The 21680-nt window shown below is 39.1% G+C and overlaps 3 protein-coding genes across 4 annotated transcripts; 1 reads left to right on the top strand and 2 right to left on the bottom strand.

The window, feature by feature from the left end:
- Nucleotides 1-2010: 2010 nt before the first annotated feature.
- msantd4 (Myb/SANT-like DNA-binding domain containing 4 with coiled-coils) lies at nt 2011-9020 on the bottom strand. Of its 2 annotated transcripts, none has more exons than XM_039660491.2 (3): nt 8826-9020; nt 6976-7574; nt 2011-5170 (listed from the first exon to the last, which is right to left on the bottom strand). In XM_039660491.2, exons 2-3 carry the CDS (start codon nt 7453-7455, stop codon nt 4427-4429), a joined length of 1224 nt encoding a protein of 407 aa, XP_039516425.2. In that variant the 5' UTR covers nt 7456-7574; nt 8826-9020; the 3' UTR covers nt 2011-4426. The 2 variants fall into 2 exon arrangements, with proteins under 2 accessions (XP_039516425.2, XP_088976848.1); XM_089120722.1 differs by having other exon boundaries at nt 6976-7476.
- A 233-nt stretch (nt 9021-9253) lies between these two features.
- Nucleotides 9254-13744, top strand: aasdhppt (aminoadipate-semialdehyde dehydrogenase-phosphopantetheinyl transferase). Its single transcript, XM_039660493.2, has 6 exons — nt 9254-9397; nt 9783-9999; nt 10781-10902; nt 11290-11448; nt 12920-12988; nt 13062-13744. Exons 1-6 carry the CDS (start codon nt 9254-9256, stop codon nt 13224-13226), a joined length of 876 nt encoding a protein of 291 aa, XP_039516427.2. The 3' UTR covers nt 13227-13744.
- A 250-nt stretch (nt 13745-13994) lies between these two features.
- LOC120470838 (uncharacterized) lies at nt 13995-16708 on the bottom strand (the record flags this gene model as incomplete). Its single annotated transcript, XM_089120812.1, has 3 exons — nt 13995-14217; nt 15846-15906; nt 16021-16708. Coding segments are annotated over 3 exons (972 nt in total), but the record flags the coding sequence as incomplete, so codon positions are not given.
- Between the last annotated feature and the right edge of the window lie 4972 nt (nt 16709-21680).

The raw sequence follows: 21680 nt of genomic DNA, 5'->3' as shown, positions 1-21680 counted from the left end.
AGTTGAACATGAACAAGAGAAAAATATAAGCCACTTTTTCTCGATGTTTTGAAATAAGAGCACTATATAAGTACCTTGACAACTTCCTCCCCAGAGTATTTATTACAATTAAATAACTAGTTCACAACTGTTTCAACATATAGAAAACCGGGTTCATCAGACCATTTAAATTCTTTAAATTCTATTTATTTTTGTGCTTTGCCACATCTGGAACATACATTTAAAACACACACACACACACACACCATTTACATATTGCACGTCCAGTTCAATAAAACACCTTTCCAGCACCAGCTCACAAAAACTATACATCAAGTCTTTAAATGACACGACCTTCACCTGAGCATGAGCACATGTTCAACAGTTAAACATGATTAAACACCAAACTGCTTTGGTTTTCCTTTTCTTTATAACAGATAGAAGCTGAACCGAACCGTGCGGCCTGTTTCACACACATCTGGGTTACTCGCGTGGTGGAAGAGCTTTAATATGATATATGTTTGCATTTTCTTATATTCACAGTGCTTAGAAGGGTAACGTGTGTGTGACCTTGTACGTGACTTGACAAAAAGAAGTAACAACTCGAGAACAGAGGATGCAACAATGTGTTAGTTAGACATGTCTCTTCGTTTAGAGACTATAAAGAAGAAAGGATGCCGTCCCTTCTTAATCACACTCTGTATGACTGTCAAGAAAATAAATAACCTTAAAAAACAATTGGTGCATGTTTGTCTCTTATTCAGTGATTGAAATTGTTTGAGACTACAATTGAAGAGTTCAGATGCAAAAGCATCTAAATACCATTTGAAATTTTCTTCTTTACTGATGATTTTTATCAAACTTGTATATTTAAGTTCAGTAATTTCACTATTAATTGTTATTTAAGTGAAATTACTGAACTTAAATATACAAGTTTGATAAAAATCATCAGTAAAGAAGAAAATTTCAAATGGCATTTAGAGGCTTTTGCATCTGAACTCTTCAATTACATCATGGAGTGTTTCCTTTACTAATGCCCATACATGATTAAATCAGGGGTGAGCTATAATAACTAATGGTCATTTACACAGAATGAAAACCCAAACCTGACACTGTTTAAAGAGACCGTTCATCATTTACTCAACCGAAATATCTTCTTTTGTGTGATCCACAGAAGAACGTCACGAAGGTTTGGAAAAGCATAATTTTTGCATGCACTGTCACTTTAAATAACGCGGATTCAGTCCGATTTACTTTGTAGAAAGGGTTTTTTTGTATTTCATTGCATGTGGAACTTTACATTTCACTGCATTTTATTCAATATCTGCATGTTTTGAAGCAGAACATCAATTTATTTGTCTTTTTTTGTGTGTGTGGGGAAAAACCACATGAAATGAAAAACAAACAATCACTTTTTTAGAAAGTAAACTTGTCATGCTGATAAATGGGTTCAAAGATAATCTCTCCATGTTCTGCTTAAGAACAGTGTAAAAAAAATGGCAAACTACTTTTTTAAAATAAATGTGAGCTGCTTATGTGAGATGTGAGAAACCTGCCTAAGAACCGATGAAACAATAAAAAATAAAAAAAATAAGAAAAACATATACCTTCAATGCAACACAAGTTGACTGGATACAACGCATAAACGCAGGTCTAAATGTGACGTCCGACAGGAACTGACAAAACCAACAAGCACTCGACAGCTGAACTTCATCATCAGGGATCATCAAGGCCTGAAAACAACTACACACACAAACATAGACTACATTCACATTACAGGCCCTTATGAGGGAATCTCACCAAACCTGTGAAGAAAATCTCATGTTTTACCACAAAATACAAAGAGGAAAAATAAAAAAATGTATTGTGCTTATAGGCCCGTTCACACCGAGAATGATGACTATAACGATTACTATATTAGCGTCACACCAGCAGACGATATCATTCTGTTTATTATAAGCGCACTGCAGTTTTGTCGTCTGTCCTTTTAAATGCTCCAGCTCTTTAAAGCAGGATGGATTCTCACATTCAAAAAAAAAAAAAAAATCAGCTGATATTGTTTCTCTGTGCAGTTATCGTTATAGTGGTGTGAGCTCTGCTATTCTTTTATATTTAGAACGATTTAAGGAATTTCGTTGTTATCATCCTGCTTTTGAACAACTTATGCACAATCTGAAGGTGAAAACTATGGAAGCTTGTTTCCGCCACAGTATTTGTGACTTTTTTTCTCACAACTGTGAGTTTCAGAATTGCGAGATATAAATTCGCAATTGCAAAAAAAGTCAATTAATTTCTCGCAATTCTGACTTTATATCTCGCAATTCAGACCCTTATTCTCACAATTGCGAGTTTCAGAATTGCGTGATTTAAAGTAGCAATTGTGTGATATAATCAGAATTCCGTGATAAAGTCAGAATTGCGAGATATAAACTCGTAATTGCAAGAAAAGTCAAGAGTTTATTTCTTGCAATCCTACTTTATATCTCACAATTCGACTTTAAGTCATGCGAGATATAAAGTCAGAGATATAAAGTCGACTTGCGAGATATAAAGTCAGAGATATAAAGTCATTGCGAGATATAAAGTCAGAATTGCGAGATATAAAGTCAGAATTGCGAGATATAAAGTCAGAATTGTGAGATATAGTCAGAATTGTGAGATATAAAGTCATTGCGAGATATAAAGTCATTGCGAGATATAAAGTCAGAATTGCGAGATATAAAGTCAGACTTGCGAGATATAAAGTCAGAATTGCGAGATATAAAGTCAGACTTGCGAGATATAAAGTCAGAATTGCGAGATATAAAGTCAGACTTGCGAGATATAAACTCGCGATTGCAAGAAAAAGTCAATTTCTCACAATACGACTTTATATCACGCAATTCTGACTATATCATGCAATTCTGAAACACAATTGTGAGAAAAAGGGTCAAGATTGTGAAATATAAAGTCATAATTGCGGAATATATAGTCAGAATTGCGTGACAAAGTCAGAATTGCGAGATATAAAGTCAGACTTGCGTGATATAAAGTCAGAATTGCATGATATAAAGTCGCAATTGCGAGATATAAAGTCAGAACTGCATGACAAAGTCAGAATTGCGAGATATAAAGTCAGAATTGCGTGATATAAAGTCAGAATTGTGAGATTTAAACTCACAATTGCAAGAAAAAGTCAGAGTTTATTTCTCACAATGCAACTTTGAAACAAGTTTCCATAGAAACCACTTTGATGTTAAGACCAAAGAAAAACCTGATTATTTCAAAATAAAAGCGTGGCCTCACAAGTGTCTGTGCATATGAACATATAAATCATTTATAGGAACAATTTGGACATTACCATACATTCACATTTACAATGAATCCAGATAAATGAGGCCTCAGATTTGGTCCCCATCCATACTGTAGTGTGAACACAGCCGTTTACAAGAGCCCTTATACAATCAAACTCTTTTTAAGCTCTCTGTTTTACATTAAAACACACTAAGGTAACAAAGAACATATTAACATCTTGTAAAAAGTTCATCAGGAGTATCTGCATTTTTTTTCAATATGTGAAAAGTGCATTTAGATACTTCTGCATAAACTTCTACAAGATATCAAAACAATACTCAAGCATAAAACCGTCTCACGAGTTGTTTTGCATGAGCAGAAGGCAATCATGTGGGCTGACCTGATCTATAAATACAGTCAGAAACATGTCATACACCGACGTCTATAAATTTATAAATAAATTTTACCACAGATATCCATTCATTTCTGCAGGCAGAAAAATACAGTACAATTTGGCTATTTTTACAAAGGAAAGCTTGCACTTCTAATAAAAAAAAAATCAGAACAGTTATTTCTGTCAAATGAATTAATGAAACTGAAAGACAATATTTTGATATTACTTATGCGTTATTATAGTATTTTGAATTCTTTTTTATGTTCAGTTTTCATTAAGTTTAAGTTTCAGTAATTCTGATATGTGCTTTTGTCCTTTTATCATATTTGCTTTAAATATTTCCATATAGCGTATTTTTATTTCAGTTTTAGTAATTTTGTTGTTTAGTCCAATTATGTTTCACATCATTCTATTTTATTTTGTATGTCAATTAACGTTAACGATTTGTTATAGTTTTCATTTTAGTTAACAATAACGTCACTGAAGACAAGTGCAGTGAATACAAGCAATTCAACAACTAGATTATATGGAATCACAGCTTTCTGTTTCTGTTTTATTGAGGTATTTCAATTTCATATTTACTTATAAATATACGCAAAGTTTACTGATGTACGTGTTCAGAAGTGATCCTGTTTACGAACTGCTTGCATTCATTGCTTGACTTCTTTCAGCTTATTTTTTTAATAAATAAAATTAAAAAAAAACAAATGTTTTCATTTTTTCCCACAGAAATGAATGGGTAACTATGGAAAAAATGGACCCAACTGTATTTATGGTGTTTCACGAGTGCAGCGTCATCTGTTGTCCATCTTTATGAAGCTGCAGCCTCTCTTTCTCCACCTGCAGGCGCTCTTTCTCAATCTGCAGTCTGCCCGACTCAAACTTGAAGAACTGCAGTCTCTCTTTCTCCAGCAGGAGGCGCTCTTTCTCTAACTTCAGCCTCTCCGCCTCCAAATCCACTACCATTGGCCAAGCCAGCTTGCGGTCCTTATCTCCGTCCAATGAGGATGACGAGGGGGCGGAGGATGAAGTTGTGGGCGTGGCTACAGATGTCGAAGGGGCGGGGCTTTGGTGGAGAGGCGTGTTTTGTTGCAAGACCAATCGCAATCGTTCTCTCTCCACCTGTAGACGTTCCTTCTCCAGTTGCAACCTCTCTCTCTCCACCTCGCCCTGCCGCAACCTCTCCTTCTCCACCAGGAGGCGCTCTTTCTCCACCTGCAGTCGTTCGGACTCCACCTGCAAGCGGTGTTTCTCCAGGTCCAATCTCTGCCTCTCCAGTGCCACCAGAATACTTGTGTTCTCCCCTCCGGACAGGCCCAATCCAGACACGCCCATCCCACCAACTCCGAGGCCCAGGTCCCGGCCTGCAGTCGCGGGCTTCGTGGAGCTCAGCACGCCGAATTCATCGATGTGAGCGAAGACCTCAGGAACTCGCCCCTCACGGTCCATATCAGGGAGGATGGAGGGAAAACAGTCTTCATCGTCATCCTCACCCTCCCCACCGTCTCCAACCTCCGCTTCCAACTGAGGAGATGGGGAATTACAAACAGAAACAAGTTAGCAGTAATCAAAAAGCAGTAATTATGACAGCTAGCATCTGTCAATCATCCCGCTTGCTATTTTGGGAATGAACCCAGCGCTATGATTGGTCGAACTCCGCTTATTTTGCTGTTGCTTAATTTGAGGACCGTGCGTGCACAGAGGCGTCGCCAGGTTTTTCCGGTGGGGTTAGGGATCAGGGGGCGGAGATAGGTAGAATTAAGGGTGGGGCTAGGGATCAGGGGGCGGAGATGGGTAGGATTAGCGGTGGGGTTAGGGATCAGGGGGCGGAGATAGGTAGAATTAAGGGTGGGGTTAGGGATCAGGGGGCGGAGATGGGTAGGATTAGCGGTGGGGTTAGGGATCAGGGGGCGGAGATAGGTAGAATTAAGGGTGGGGTTAGGGATCAGGGGGCGGAGATGGGTAGGATTAGCGGTGGGGTTAGGGATCAGGGGGCGGAGATGGGTAGGATTAGGGGTGGGGTTAGGGATCAGGGGGCGGAGATAGGTAGAATTAAGGGTGGGGTTAGGGATCAGGGGGCGGAGATGGGTAGGATTAGCGGTGGGGTTAGGGATCAGGGGGCGGAGATAGGTAGAATTAAGGGTGGGGTTAGGGATCAGGGGGTGGAGATAGGTAGAATTAAGGGTGGGGTTAGGGATCAGGGGGCGGAGATGGGTAGGATTAGCGGTGGGGTTAGGGATCAGGGGGCGGAGATAGGTAGAATTAAGGGTGGGGTTAGGGATCAGGGGGCGGAGATAGGTAGAATTAAGGGTGGGGTTAGGGATCAGGGGGCGGAGATGGGTAGGATTAGCGGTGGGGTTAGGGATCAGGGGGCGGAGATAGGTAGAATTAAGGGTGGGGTTAGGGATCAGGGGGCGGAAATGGGTAGGATTAGCGGTGGGGTTAGGGATCAGGGGGCGGAGATGGGTAGGATTAGGGGTGGGGTTAGGGATCAGGGGGCGGAGATAGGTAGAATTAAGGGTGGGGTTAGGGATCAGGGGGCGGAGATGGGTAGGATTAGCGGTGGGGTTAGGGATCAGGGGGCGGAGATAGGTAGAATTAAGGGTGGGGTTAGGGATCAGGGGGCGGAAATGGGTAGGATTAGCGGTGGGGTTAGGGATCAGGGGGCGGAGATGGGTAGGATTAGCGGTGGGGTTAGGGATCAGGGGGCGGAGATGGGTAGGATTAAGGGTGGGGTTAGGGATCAGGGGGCGGAGATGGGTAGGATTAGCGGTGGGGTTAGGGGTCAGGGGGTGGAGATATGTAGGGTTAGGGGTGGGGTTAGGGATCAGGGGTGGAGATGGGTAGGATTAGGGGTGGGGTTAGGGATCAGGGGTTAGGCTTAGGGGTGGGGTTAGGGACCAGGGGCCGGAGATGGATGGGATTAGGGGTGGGGTCAGGGATCAGGGTTTAGGCTTAGGGGTGGGGTTAGGGATCAGGGGGCGGAGATGGATAGGATTAGGGGCGGGGTTAGGGATCAGGGGTGGAGTTAGGGATCAGGGGTGGAGATGGATAGGATTAGGGGCGGGGTTAGGGATCAGGGGGCGGAGATGGGTAGGATTAGGGGCGGGGTTAGGGATCAGGGGGCGGAGATGGGTAGGATTAGGGGTGGAGTTAGGGATCAGGGGTGGAGATGGGTAGGTTTAGTTATATGTAAGGTGGGAGGAGTTGGATCTGAATCCAACTCCTTCCCCTAGTTTTCGTGTTCTGCAGTGAGGACCATCTAAAAAAAATCTGCTAAAAGCTGTGGGACGAATTTGAAAAGGCATGTATGCGTTCCCAGTACATACTCTGTAGCTGCTGGCGTCATCGTCCTCCATTTTGACCCCAGGCGTGTGTGTGCTGGGCTCCCCGAGGTCCGTCAGGTCCTGCCAGTCACACGACGAGTCTTTAGAAAATCCACTGAGGTCCAGCGACTGGTCACCACCACCCAAAGACGCTTCGTTATCGGGAGACGAAGATTCAAACTCCTGCTTCAATCCGGACGCCAACTCGGCCTGAAGCTGTTTTCGTTTCATGAGGGCTCGCCAGTCCAGGTACCGCCGCTTGACCTCGGCCGCCGTCCTCAGCTCACCTTCCCCTAGCGCGTTCACGCTGTCCGCCACCTCTTCCCACGCTCGCCGCTTCAGCTCGTTGATGGCCATGTTCTGCTGCCGGGAGAACAGGATCTCACGCCGCTTGTGGATCTCGCGGATGAGAGTCTGAGTTTCCTTCACGCTGTAGTTACTCTTCCTCTTCCTCTTCAGGTGCTTCATCTGAAGGAAGTCCATGCTGGGGAGGGTGATCGGATACTGGGAAATGATTGGAGATTGAAAGGTTTCTGTCACTCCGGACACATTTTCAAGTTCATGTTGACCTGCATCGAGTGCAGGTGTCTAACACAGGTGTCCTACAACAAACAGACACTTTTAGTTACATGCAATAAATATTAGTGATAAAGAATCAGAACTGTACAATCTTTTATGTGCACAAAAAACAATGATAAATAAAACCAGAATGCTCAGAGTATGCAGATTTATACTATAATTTATTTATAACATACTATAACAATTTGGGGTCAGTGAGATTTTTTTTTTATTGTTTTAGAAAAAAGTATCTTATGCTCACCAAGGCTGCACTTATTTGATAAAAAACACAATAAACAGTGAAATATTATTAGAATGCAAAATAGCTGTTGAAAACAGTTGTGCTGCTTCATATTTTTGTGAAAAGTTTTAAATGTGATCAGTTTAATGCTTAATTGCTTAATAAAAGTATTTCATTTAAAATCTGACCATAAACTTTTGAACAGTAGTGTGTACAGTATATCCTTTACAAATAAAGTTTGAAAAATATTCCATAATCATTGTGATATAAATGTAACAACACTAACAAAAAATTTGATTACACTTTATTTGAAGGTGCCTTTGTTACACTGTAATTTACATTGAAATACTTTGTAATATAAATGAACAACATGTACTGACTATGGGTTAGGGTAGGATTAGGTTTAGGGTTAGTTGCATTTAATTATGCATAATTTTACTATGGTAAGCACATGTAACATGTAACAAGGACACTGTAAAACAAGACTGTTACCAACATTGGTTACACTTTATTTTAAGGTGTCTTTGTTACACTGTACTTAACAAATCGTTATTGTAGGAGCCGTTATTGTAAACTATATATACAATAATTATTATGATATCTAACGTGTAACATTGACACTGTAAAATAAACGTTACTATAAGGTTTTTTTCCATATATCTATGTATTTTTATTGTATTATTTTAAGGAACTAGGAGAATCATGTAAATAACATAATTAAATATGGTAGCCATGACATTCCCATCGGATACCATAGTACAACCATAGTACACATGAATGACTAGTAATAGTAACTATGTTGTTTTTGGTGGGTATCCATATAACGTATGATCAGCAACATAGCATCAAGGTAATAAAACATAATTTATACCAAAAACATAAACATATTCAGTACGGCGGTTGTTTTTGCAGTTCAATTACTAAACATGTCGCCAGAAAGGGCTTCTATAGGCACCTATACTATGATGTTTGGCTCTTTACATAAAATAAACGTCATAATACACACCACACAATACAGTGTGCGGGTTATTTGATTATTTATTCAAACACTCACCGGTAAAGAAAAGCATCATCCACTCCGTCCACACACACGCGCTTCGCTCCGCCTCCACATCGATCGTTGCCGAACTGAGCCGAACACCTCCGACAACGAGCGAGTCCCTTTCACCATTGGTCAACGAGCGTCACCACCTCTATTCGTCAGCCAATCAAATGAGGCGCTCACTGTTTAAGCCCCGCCCACAGAATACTCTTCCGGAATCCTGTGTGTGTTTTGGAACACAACACATGCTCACGCGAACCAGCGCCAGCCAAACAAATGATGCATATGGCAGAAAAGAGTATATATTAATATGTAATAACAATAATAATATTGATATTAAGCGCAATTATTAACTACTATTTATGGTCTGAGCACCGAATTGCTCAGTTTATAATGATGTGTATTTCTCCTAGTATAGGACATTAACAGTAAGTTAGTTGATGGACGGGGTCCGGTGGGCGTTCCGGTGCGGTTCGTGGGTACCGACCCGTTCCGAGTGGACACTGGCGGCCCGTTGCATCCAACCGGAGGAGAGGGAACGGATCGGGCAGTTCGTGTTCGCCAAAGATGCGAAATCTGCCATGGTGGGTACAACTGATAAGTAGACTTTTACAGTTACATCAATGCTATAATAATAAATGTTGTAAGGAAAAACAGTGGTTATAATAATACATAATCAATGTTATAGTTGTATTTTGCCCTTCTTTTTTATGTCTGGATATTACTTTTTTATTTGCACTGTTGTTATTTTTATGTTATTTACATTGCAGTTTCGCATTGCACACGCCTTGATACAAAAGTACAGTTTTTGTCAAATAAGGTCACTAAAATTGAGATAGATAGATAGATAGATAGATACAGACAGACAGAAATAGATAGATAGATAGATAGATAGATAGATAGATAGATAGATAGATATTTACCCATTTTTGATTCTTGATATGTGCGTGTGTGTGTTTCTTACACCAGGCCGGGCGTCTGTTGATCAGAAAGCTGGTGTGTGAGAAGATGGGTTTATCCTGGGACGGGTTTCGACTGGACAGAACCGCGCGGGGGAAACCGTACCTGTCCTCGTCTTCGTCCTCCCACTGGAGCTTCAACGTGTCCCATCAGGGAGATTACGCTGTTCTGGGAGCAGAGCCGGGACGTCCCGTGGGCATCGACCTGATGAAGACCTGCAGGCCAGGTGAACTCTCACCTTCTGTCCGCAGGAAACAGGCACAGCAGATCACGTCTAATACTATTCAATTCACGTGTGTTTGTGCAGCGCTTTTCACAACACACATCATCTCAAAGCAGCTTTACTGAAAGTGCACGAGTCAGGAAAGCTTGCTGTGTAAATTAGTTTTCAATCTCGTAATATTCTGCAGAAGAGAGAAGCGAACCACACTCTTTCTCAGCGGGGGATTGGCTGTTGGCTACTGATGTCACTCCTAAACTCTGGTTGGATTTTGTTTTGTCAACTCGAATCCATTTGGTTTATGGACAGGCCCATAAACCATAAACACTGCAGTTCCCCCAGCGGCCACCAGGTGTCGCTCTATACCCGTGCTGGAGTGAGGCTGGGAGAGGAGCAAGCTTCATTATTACCTCATTTCTGGCTCTACTGTAAAGTGTGAATGTGGATTAGCTCATCGGTTTCTATGCAGAACATGATTATTGATTTATTATCTACAGAGCATGATTATTAAATCTTTGATTTGTCTCGATCTTTTGACGCAATACAAATTATAATATCAAATCTACGCATTTTATGAACTTTATCTCCATTGTGACATGACGGCAATGAGCTCATTAGCATATGACCGTGCACATTTGCATATCGACACCTATTCAGTATTAAGCAGCAGTTAGTCGATCGTAACAGAGCTCGATGATTTATAAAGATGGTAAAAACAGAATTGATAATAAAATCACTGATGTCGAATTCAGAGCTGTGATGTGTTTTACGTGTGTGTGTTCGTCAGGCAGTGGCTCCACGCAGGAGTTTTTCCGCATCATGAATCGCCAGTTCACGGATCTGGAGTGGACGAACATCCGGACGGCCGGCTCGGACTGGGACCAACTGGACATGTTTTATAGGCACTGGGTAACTATAGCAACTATAGCATCATCATCATCCCCTTCAGGCAACAAGACACACACACACACACGAGCATATCACAGCGCGAGAGAAATTGTACTGGATGAAACTGTTCCAATTCTGATCACTGTTTCCATGGCAATGTGATCTCATCACTTCAGCATGACTCAGTTGTGCCAGTCTGTGGTCATCTGAGGACTCTTATACACACACACACATATACTCAAACAAACAAACACATACACACTCACTCACACAATCACACACAAACACACACACACACACACACATACCGGTATCAATGTAATGTGCTGAAGGTGAGACTGTGGTCAGGAAATAAACAGTGTTTTCCTTCCTGATTGGCTGTGATTGGTCGGTTTCTGTGGCGTGGAGGCGCTGAAGGAGAGCTTCATCAAAGCGATTGGCACAGGACTGGGCTTCGACCTGCAGAGGGTGGAGTTTCACGTCTCGCCCAATCAGATGCGAGAGGGGCAAGTGTACCGGCAGACGCGCATGTTCCTGGACGACGAAGAGGAGGACTGGATATTCGAGGTGTTGTTCGACATTTAGCACACACTCTTTCATTCCTAGTATGCCCTTTCAAGAAGCCTTGACTTTGGGGTGTACTAGAATATGCCTGAAAGTACAAAAAGACACATTATTTTTCACATATTTTACATTATTATAGCTCCTCTCTCCCAGTGCAAGCTCTACCTCATGTAAATATTACCAATGGTGTCAATTTTAAACAACTCAAGCCTGATGTAGACTTCATGTTAACGAGCAGGAGGATCGTCCAGAACGGATTTCATTTAGTTGTTTTTCTTGAGAGGCGGCGAACAGTCTTACAGAAGCCTCAGCACACACTACATCAACACGAGGCCAAGCCATCAGAGCGACTACATACAACTTACGACTGGAACTGTTAACAGAAAACACAGTGTGTGTGCGAAGCGCATTTGAGTTTTTAATATTTTTGAAAGAAAATTCTCTTCTGCTCACTAGGGCTGCATTTATTATATATATCACCATTTATTTAAAAAATACAATAATTACAATTTAAAATAACTATTTTCTATGTGAATATATAATAAAGTGTCATTTATTCCTGAATGTTCAGCATCGTTACGCCAGTCTTCAGTGTCACATGATCCTGCAGAAATCACTCTAATATGAGGATCTGATGCTCAAGACACATTTATGATTATTATCAGTGTTGAAAACAGTTCATATGTCTGTGGAAGGATTTTTTTGATGAATAGAAAAAGTTCAAAATTAGTTTGAAATAGAGTCTTTTGTGACATTTTAAATGTCAGAATAAAAAGTATTAATTAAAAAACAACATTTTGAATGGTACTACAGTATATAACTAGACAGGAACAGAGTGTTGGCCCAGATCTGGGCCACATCTGGAACATGTGGATTCAACATGTTGCATTCTGGGTATATATATATATATATTATGTATGTATATATATATATAAATATATACATACATACATAATATATATATATATATTTATATTAGGGCTGTGCAAAAGTTAATTGTGATTAATCACATCCAAAATAAAAGTCTGTGTTTACATAATATATTTGTGTGTGCTGTATATAATTATTTTATGTATATAAATACCTATGCATGCATGTATATATTTAAGAATTATTTGCGCTTAAATTCTGTATATATTTATAAATACAAGTATTTTATATATGAATAACACATTTTCTTAAATATATACATGCATGTGTGTGTATTTATATATACAAAATAATTATATACAGCACACACAAATATATTATGTAAACACAGACTTTTATTTTGGATGCGATTAATCGCAATTAATTTTTGCACAGCCCTAATTTATATATATAAATATCTATAAAAAAAATATATATATATATATATATATATATATATATATATATATATATATATATATATATATATCTTGCCTAGGCCTATATGTAATTCAATTTAAGGGTTGGAAGTTAAAAAAGTGTAAAAACTCGCCGTGTTTTTCAGGAGAGCTTATTGGACAAAGATCATCACGTGGCTGTGGCGCTGGGAAAGCCAGACATCAGCACGTCTAAAGTGAGTTAACGGATGTTACACAACGCCAGAGGTCAGCAGTCACTTGGTGACATCATACTTCTTTGTTTTATAGGAGGACGGTGGAGGTTTGTGTGAAGCTCCGCCCCTTTTGTTCACTCTCTTGAGTTTCAGTGATCTGGTGTCTAGAGCCACGCCCCTAACCGAGGAAGACTCCTCCCACTGGGAGAGATTTCACAGCAAAAAGGAAGCGCCTTCAAGGCAAAGTGAACAGCAGTGACCCTTGAATGCAAATATATGTAAATAAAGTTACATGTTTATATATTGCTCGTTCCTGTTCTCTACGATCTTTATTACTTAAAGGGGTGGTTGATTATGATTTCACTTTTCTAACATGAATCTCTCCATCAATGTCTGACTCTGGTTTGAACATAAAAACTCAAAGTTTTTGAAATTTTCAGTGCATGTGTGTGTGTGTGAGGTAAAGCTCTTGAAGCCCCGCAACCTCATTTGCATTTAAAGGTACAGACACAAAAACGGTATTTTTTTGTTCACCCTCAAAAAGTGATAATTTTAACATGCTATAAAATTATCTGTGGGGTATTTTGAGCTAAAACTTCGCATACACACTCAGAGACTTTATAAAAGGGCATTACACCACCCCTTTAAGGCGACTTATGACATTGTTTTCATATTTTAGCCATCATTTGAAATGTCAATATTATCAAACTGATTTGTCCCCAAACCCAAATACTACGCAACAAAACATGACAGAATTCATTAAATCTATTGATAATACTTGCCGATGTTTGTGCTGCTGTTTTCCCTCCTAAATGATGTCATTTCCTGGAGGATATTGTCATGAAGGAAGCGGCTTTAGGTAGTTAATGGGATCAAACTCTACTTATCCAGTGTATGACGCATCCGATGGGAACATGAAAATGGTATGAATGACCCATTTATGTAAGAGATGAGTTTATTTTCCCAACCTACACCTCCAAATGTCTTTCTTCTCTGTCTCGTTCCCTCCATCTGCCACTATCTATTTTTATCCGCAGACATTCAGCAGGCCATTAGGAGTGTGTGTTTGGCGGCTCCTGCTTTTAACAAATCGGACACAGGTATGCATTTCCGCTCCTGTTTTTGCTCGTGTGTTGTTAACTGCAGGACTGCGTTTCATTTGTCCAGTCGAGCCCCGCCCCTCGCGCTTGATTGACAGGAGGTTCAGCCATTCAGATCGTGAGCGACTGAGCCTGTCCAAACTCATACAGCTGAGTTTAAAACAGCAAAGTCAATTACAGCACAAGCAGAACGGCCAAGGGTGAACTAATGGAAAACGGCAAATGGGATCTTTTTTAGATTAAACTTTACGCTGATGTAATTACATTTTCTCCAAAGTAGGAAAGATGGAGAGATTGAACATTTGAATATAAATGAGATTCTCTAAGGTGATGCTTCACTATAAGATTTCTATTTATCAACATTAGTTAAGTGCGTTTAACAAAGATGCTGTAGAATTATTGTTCATGTTAATGTCTACATGTCATGTTCTAATACATTTTTAAATGAACTAACATGAACAAAAAAAATATGTTTTCATTAACTACCATTAACGATATTTAACAAACGTGGAAATATATTGCTCAAAGGTAGGTTATGTAAAGTTTATGGATGAGATCTTATTGTAAATTATTATTACTCAATTTAATAATGCAATCTAATTAAAGTCTGCCGCACATAATTTGCAATTTTCTGGAAGATGTCCGTAAACCAGACAGAAAAAAATGTTTCATATCATACAGTATCATATAAATAAATTCTACATTTTGGCTTTTAATTTTTAAAACCAAGCAGAATGTTTTTTTTTTCAGTGTAATTTATATATTTATATATAATTATTGAGAGATTGCATTTAATAAATAATTTATAAATAAAATGTAATAATATATCATTTTTACGGTGTTTATACACATATATATATATATATATATATATTATAATAAAAACTAAGAGTTGTATAGAAGAGCAGGAATATTATGCTGATTTTACCACAGTTGCCTGTATTTTATTGGCTTAACATGAAGCATATTGGTGATGTTTAATGTTCAATAAATGATTACATTATTAATAGTATTTTTAATAAATAGTTGGCAAGGTGTTCTGAGGTGTAGCTTGATCGTAATGTAATGTATAAGCTAAATACAGTGTGTGTGCATATTGGCTGTTTTAAAACTTAAAACAGATTTTGATGCAATAATTATTAGTTTAATAATAAAATATTGCATATTACAGTCCAATATGCTTGTGTCCATTGGACTTCTTTATTGTCCTGAAATCTATTTATCTATATACTGAAATCTAACGGATATATATATATATATATATATATATATATATATATATATATACAGTCGGTATATCAGGATATATATGTTCTCCTGAATGCATCAGCCAAATGTTTCCTAAATCACTCGCTCATAAACCGGGAGAGCGGAGATGAAGAGAACAGCTCTTCTACTGGGAGTATTTCTGTTAAAGATTTATCAGTCTCGAGTAAATCAGCATTGAAGGAGTGAGATGCATTAGTTTGTGTGTGTGTGTCTGTTTTCTGTCAGTCTGATGGAAAGTATTTCCAAATGTTAAAGGTTAAAACAACAGTACCGCTGTCCCATGAGAACGGATCTCTCCAGCGGGTTGTTCTCTTCAGAAGGTCACAAGACAAAGAGCAACTGGAGTCTGTGATTAATGTGCTGGTCTGAACAGTGAACGTGTCCTAAACGAAGGCTGTGTTTCTGTTTGGTTTCTGTCGTTGTGGACTCAGGTGCACTGACTTCACACACACACACACACACACGCACACACACACACACATATAAGCTCATCTGGGTCACTGTCCCACCTTTTCTGCCGGGCGACGTCTCCTGATGGAATGTGGTTCTCCTGCAGACGTGATGGAGGCCCTGCGGGAGCAAAAGGGAGTTCAGACATGGAGAAACACACACACACACACACACACTGAAAAACAGTTACAGCACATGCTTCAGAAGAGCAGAGGGAATACATTAGCATTGGACATAATGATAAAATTATGGATGGATGGATGCATGATTGGATGGATGGATAAGTGGATGGATGGATGATTTGATGGATGGAACGATGGATGGATGAGTGGATGGATGGATGGATGGATGGATGGATGATTGGATGGATGGAACGATGGATGGATGAGTGGATGGATGAGTGGATGGATGGATGGTTGGATGGATGAGTGGATGGATGGATGGATGGATGATTGGATGGATGGATGAGTGGATGGATGGATGGATGGTTGGATGGATGAGTGGATGGATGAAACAATGGATGGATGGATGGATGAGGGGATGGATGGATGGATGTTTGGATGGATGGTTGGATGGATGAGTGGATGGATGAAACGATGGATGGATGGATGGATGGATGAATGAATGGTTGGATGGATGGATGGATGGATGGATGGATGAGTGGATGGATGAGGGGATGGATGGATGGATGAATGGTTGGATGGATGGATGGATGTTTGGATGGATGGAATGATGGATGGATGGATGAATGAATGGTTGGATGGATGGATGGATGGATGGATGAGTGGATGGATGGATGAATGGTTGGATGGATGAGGGGATGGATGGATGGATGTTTGGATGGATGGAATGATGGATGGATGGATGGATGGATGAGTGGAACGATGGATGGATGAGTGGATATAGGATGGATGATAGATGGATAGATGGATAGATGGACAGACAGATAGATAGATAGATAGATAGATAGATAGATAGATAGATAGATAGATAGATAGATAGATAGATAGATAGATAGATAGATAGATAGATAGATAGATAGGCCTGTAAAGCTGAATTCCTGAGCATAAAATATTGTTTCATCAATCTGGTGTGTGTGAGCTGATTTTCTCACCCATCCTCCTCAATGACACACTCTCTCCCCATCACCATGGTAACCATCCCGCACAGCCAACTTTGCCATGGCAACAAGAACATGTGTGATACAGGCAGTCATCTGAGTTAATCTGATCAACATCACTGTCAGAGAGAGAGAGAGAGAGAGAGAGAGAGAGAGAGAGAGAGAGAGAGAGGGAGAGAACTAGCATCTGGATTATGATGTTTCTGCATGTTTCCGAAACGTCCCATCAGAGACGAATCACACACACTCCTGCTCCAGCTGGGCCAAACACTGAGGGACATGTGACATGATCCATCCTAAGATTCATAATGTATTCACGTTTAGAATTTACTCTGACTCCGATGTGTGGCATTACAAGCTTCTATTCTATTCTATTCTAAGATTTGAAAATGTTGTGGCATCTTGATTTCCCAATGATTTCCCAGAGTTCACAGTGCAAATCTCTGATAACCAATAAAATAACTGATATTTCAGTGACATCAGACTAGTGATGACATCATTACAAGCAAAGACTGACTCAAAGCAACTCAGATATTGAATAAATTTTAAAAGTAATGCATTACTTTAGTTACTTTGGAAAAGTAATCTGATTACAAGTTACTTTTAATGCGTTACACACAACACTGGTAAAAAAAAAAACATCCCAGACTGAATCATGTTTCATGTCTCTTGATGCTGGTTATTTGTATTTATTTTTACCTGTTTGTGAACAGGATCCCTGTTGCCATAGTGACAGTCGAGCCTTTTTGAAGCGTCACAATGAGTGTCAGAGTAAATCCCACAACATCACAATGTGCAGCGTCACCGTAGCGATGAACAACGACACCATGGTAACAAAGAATAATGTAGGTGAAAGCAGATCGTCCCACATTCACATACTTGAAGAGTGAAATTCGAGAAAATGAAAAGTTTATTCAGAGAATTGCATTTAAGTTCTATATATATATGTGATATGGATGGATAGATGGATAGACAGACAGACACTATAATTGTGCATCATTTAAAGTTTGGGGTCAGTTTATCATATTTTTGAGAGAATTTTTTTAATTATTATTCAGTAGGTATGCATTAAATTGATAAAAAGTGACAGTAAAGACATTTAAAGAGATACATACGAAAGATTTTGATTTCAAATAAATATAGCCTTCTTTAAACTTTCTTTTCATCAATTAATTTTTCATAGAATACCGTAGGCCTAAGCTATTATTTATGCGAATATGGCATAAACACACTTCTCAATCTCAAGTAGGCCTAATATCTTGATTTACGAAATGTTTAGATATGTGTAGGCCACGGCCAAACAAGACAAAACACTGAGTAAAAAAATCTATTTCTTCAGTGTGCAATAAAGTGAGGGTGTGTGTGTTGGGATAAAGGAGTTTTACTGTATCTCCGCTTGGCGGCTGGTTTGCGTCAGACAGTTGTTTAGCTGTCATTTTGTTTGCCCAGTTTTCCTTTAGAACGGCTTCTCACAGACAGAGAAAGGTCAGAGTTTGTGACGGTCAGTACAGTAGACGGAGCTGTCGCACTATCACCTTTTCCTGAGGCGTTGGGTTTTTCATCTCTCACACACACACACATTGTCACGCGCTCAGAAGACGTGGATACACTCTTAGAAGAAAAGGTTCTATATAGAACCTTAAAAGGTTCTATCAGCGCAACATATTTGGAACCCCTAAAAGGCAGTGTTGTAGTCGAGACCACCTCACTCGAGTCCGAGTCGACACCGAGACCAGAGAGACGAGTCCGAGTCGAGACCGAGACCAATGAGGGTTGATTACCTAATTTACTTTTATTTACTTGGAGAAATCCTCTTTTTTTTTTTACTGAATTTACTTAGAGTTTAAAAAATACGATCAGTTTAGGGTAAAAAGGCCACATAGTAGGTGGTGTTAAAAGTAGCTTTATTACAATTTGTCATGCGCAGTTGCGCACTAGAAAATCACCAATCACTGGGCGTGTCAATCACTTTAAAGAAATATTTTATTAACATACATTAATAATCATGAAAAATATTTTTAATTGAACTCGAGTGGACTCGGGAATAATTCAGAGTCCTAAAAAAAAAATGTTCGAGTACGAGTCAATTCCGAGTCCAAATGCACACGAGTCCATGACAAGACCAAGACCATTAAAATATGGTCTCGAGACCGAGTCCGAGACGAGTCCGAGTCTCGAGTACTACAACACTGCTAAAAGGTTCTATACACTCTTAAAAAAAGGGTTCCTCTGGGTTCTATATAGAACCCTGGGGTTCCATACTAGGCCAATAGAACCTTTTACCAAAAAAAAAAATGGTTCTATATAGAACCATTTTGGAGTTCCATATATGAAGCGGGGGATGGAACCATTTCTGGTTCTAAATAGAACCATTTCTTCCGAGTCTCCCAAAGTTAATATTGAGTCTTAATTAAACAAACAAATCTGCTTCCGAGATATAAAAATAAATGGAGAGAGAAATTGGGTCTCGTAAATGTATGTTCTTTAAGAGCCGGTGTCTCGAGGACGCGCCTGAGAGTTTGTTATGTGTATGTGTGTGTGTGCGCGTCTAGGGAAGCTGTCTCATTTTTGACAGGAAGCCTTTAATCCAGTAGCCTAATTCATTTTATTTTCTCCGCCATAACCCCCTGAGGGAGATAAACCGACACACTCAACAACACGTCTCTGATCTTTCTCAGGGATTAAAATAGTTCAGTCAGAATTCGGAGCATCGAGCATGTGAACGTGTGTGTTATGACAATATTGACCAATGAAGATGTGTTTTATTGCTTCAGCTGGATATTTGACTTTCAGGTCATTCCCATGAGAGTTTCAGGATAGAAGCTTCATGGGAAAATGTGATAGAGCGGGATTTTGTGTATAATAGTATTTTTACAGTCACGTATTGTTGGTAAACAAAATGTAAACATCCGCGTATGGGTTGCACATGGGTTGCCAGAACTTTACCGTAAAATATTAAGAAAGTGCACACAGTGTCATACACACTAACAGACACTCACATAATGCAATAAACATTAATTTAACCACATAAGATGGCGCATAAAACAAACAAACAAAAAAAAAAAACAAGAAAAATTATTAAAAATCTGTTATTTCAAAGAAAACATATATAAGCCCTAGATAATTCTGGGAATGTCAATTCACATTTTCTCACTGAAAATTAAAACATGATTTGCTATTTATTCTTCGGAAAACTGTACGTTTAACAGTAGGTTCTACTTTACTGCAAAATTACAAGTATTTTTTTCAGTAGATCTATTACAGTTTTTACTTACTGTTATTACATTTTTAGTCTTTTAAGATGGATTATGATAATTTTTACACTTAAAATCAACTTGAGGGTTAGTGGTAAGTATTAAATGTTGGTGCATCACTTGCACCACCTAGTGATGAACAAGAATACCCTAGCAACCGCATAGCAACGTGCTAAATAACACTCAGAACCCCTTACTCTGACAAACTCGCAATCTCTTCGGGAAAGCGGCTCAAACACACACACACACACACTGACGCTCATCTGCCATATCTGTAATTATGCGCCTTAATTCGATTGGCTGAATGTGATGTCAGAATGAATGAGTAATGAGCAGATTACAGTAGTAATGTTATTATGGGATGTTTCAGGAAGAGGAATACGACGTAATTACTTTATTCTATCGCAGAACATTATAAACGCCAGACAGCGTTGTTTTAGAAACTATATACATCATCACACACACACATTTATTAGTTTTCTAATAAACTTAGTTCATGTTCTGCTTTACACATAAAAATACAACTTTTTGAATCATAATAAGCATATGCAATCATATGCATTTTCAGTAAAGCTGTGTTGAAACGATGCGTATTATGAAAAGCGCTATACATTTTTTAAAATTAAGAATACATATATTCTGGCAAATGTAATAGTATAATATTTTGACTATATAAAATGAATCAAATAAAAATGAATAAATTGAATAAGACATCAAAAAGTTAACAAGTATAAATAAATTTTACATTTTAAAAGTTTGATTTATGGAATTATAATGTTCATCAAATGTATTATATTTGAATGTCATTTTTAGCTTTTTTTAAAGGATTAGTTCACTTTGAAAAAAAAAAAAACGTTTGCTGATAATTTACGCACCCTCATGTCATCCAAGATGTCCACGTCCAAGTATTTAACCAATTAAAAGTGTTAAAAAGAGCTTGTGACTAAACTTCGCAACTCCATTGGCTCTTCAAACTGTCCGTCAAACCTCATAACTCCTCCCCTCCTCAATTTTAAATGAAGTGCAGTTATTTTATTGTAACAGGACACGCCCACTTCTCACCTCTAGGCTTCTATAGTCAACACAATCTCAGTCAGTCACTCACTGGCATTCACATGAGAATTCAGATCATCATTCATTAAGATTTTGCATAAAGATAAATCTCTCTGTCCATCTGTATCTCACACACCATGCTCATCTGGCTAATGCGACCTTCCGAAACCACATGCATGCAAATCAAGCCACTAATCAACACAAACGATCCTGTCAGACTGTAGATCACTGGATGCAGACGAAAATAATGAAATAAATGAACGCCCTGATCTCTAGGTGTGTTTACAAGCTTCAGCTTACAGTTTACAATCAACCATAATAGACGTCCTATCTCATTTGCATACACCAACAAAACTTATTTTGTGTTGTACTGAATAAAGAAAGTCAAACAGGTCTTTTTTTAAAACAAAAGAAAGAAAAGAAAAACAGCAGTGTGAAGAGAGCACTAACACAGCAGTCGGACACCG

Source organism: Pimephales promelas, chromosome 16, assembly GCF_988280905.1.
Source record: "Pimephales promelas chromosome 16, fPimPro1.hap1.1, whole genome shotgun sequence".
Taxonomy (NCBI): domain Eukaryota; kingdom Metazoa; phylum Chordata; class Actinopteri; order Cypriniformes; family Leuciscidae; genus Pimephales; species Pimephales promelas.
The sequence above is the reverse complement of the archived record's forward strand: the minus strand, read 5'-3'. Positions and strand labels throughout refer to the sequence as shown.

What these genes read in the sequence shown, in the direction of transcription:
- msantd4 (XM_039660491.2), bottom strand. Translation starts at nt 7,455, where the DNA reads ATGGACTTCCTTCAGATGAAGCACCTGAAGAGGAAGAGGAAGAGTAAC. An exon ending in ATGACGCCAGCAGCTACAGA is followed by an intron (nt 5,171 to 6,975) that starts GTATGTACTGGG and finishes CCATCTCCTCAG; the next exon opens with TTGGAAGCGGAGGTTGGAGA.
- aasdhppt (XM_039660493.2), top strand. Translation starts at nt 9,254, where the DNA reads ATGGACGGGGTCCGGTGGGCGTTCCGGTGCGGTTCGTGGGTACCGACC. An exon ending in ACATGTTTTATAGGCACTGG is followed by an intron (nt 10,903 to 11,289) that starts GTAACTATAGCA and finishes TGTGGCGTGGAG; the next exon opens with GCGCTGAAGGAGAGCTTCAT. An exon ending in AGGAGGACTGGATATTCGAG is followed by an intron (nt 11,449 to 12,919) that starts GTGTTGTTCGAC and finishes CGTGTTTTTCAG; the next exon opens with GAGAGCTTATTGGACAAAGA.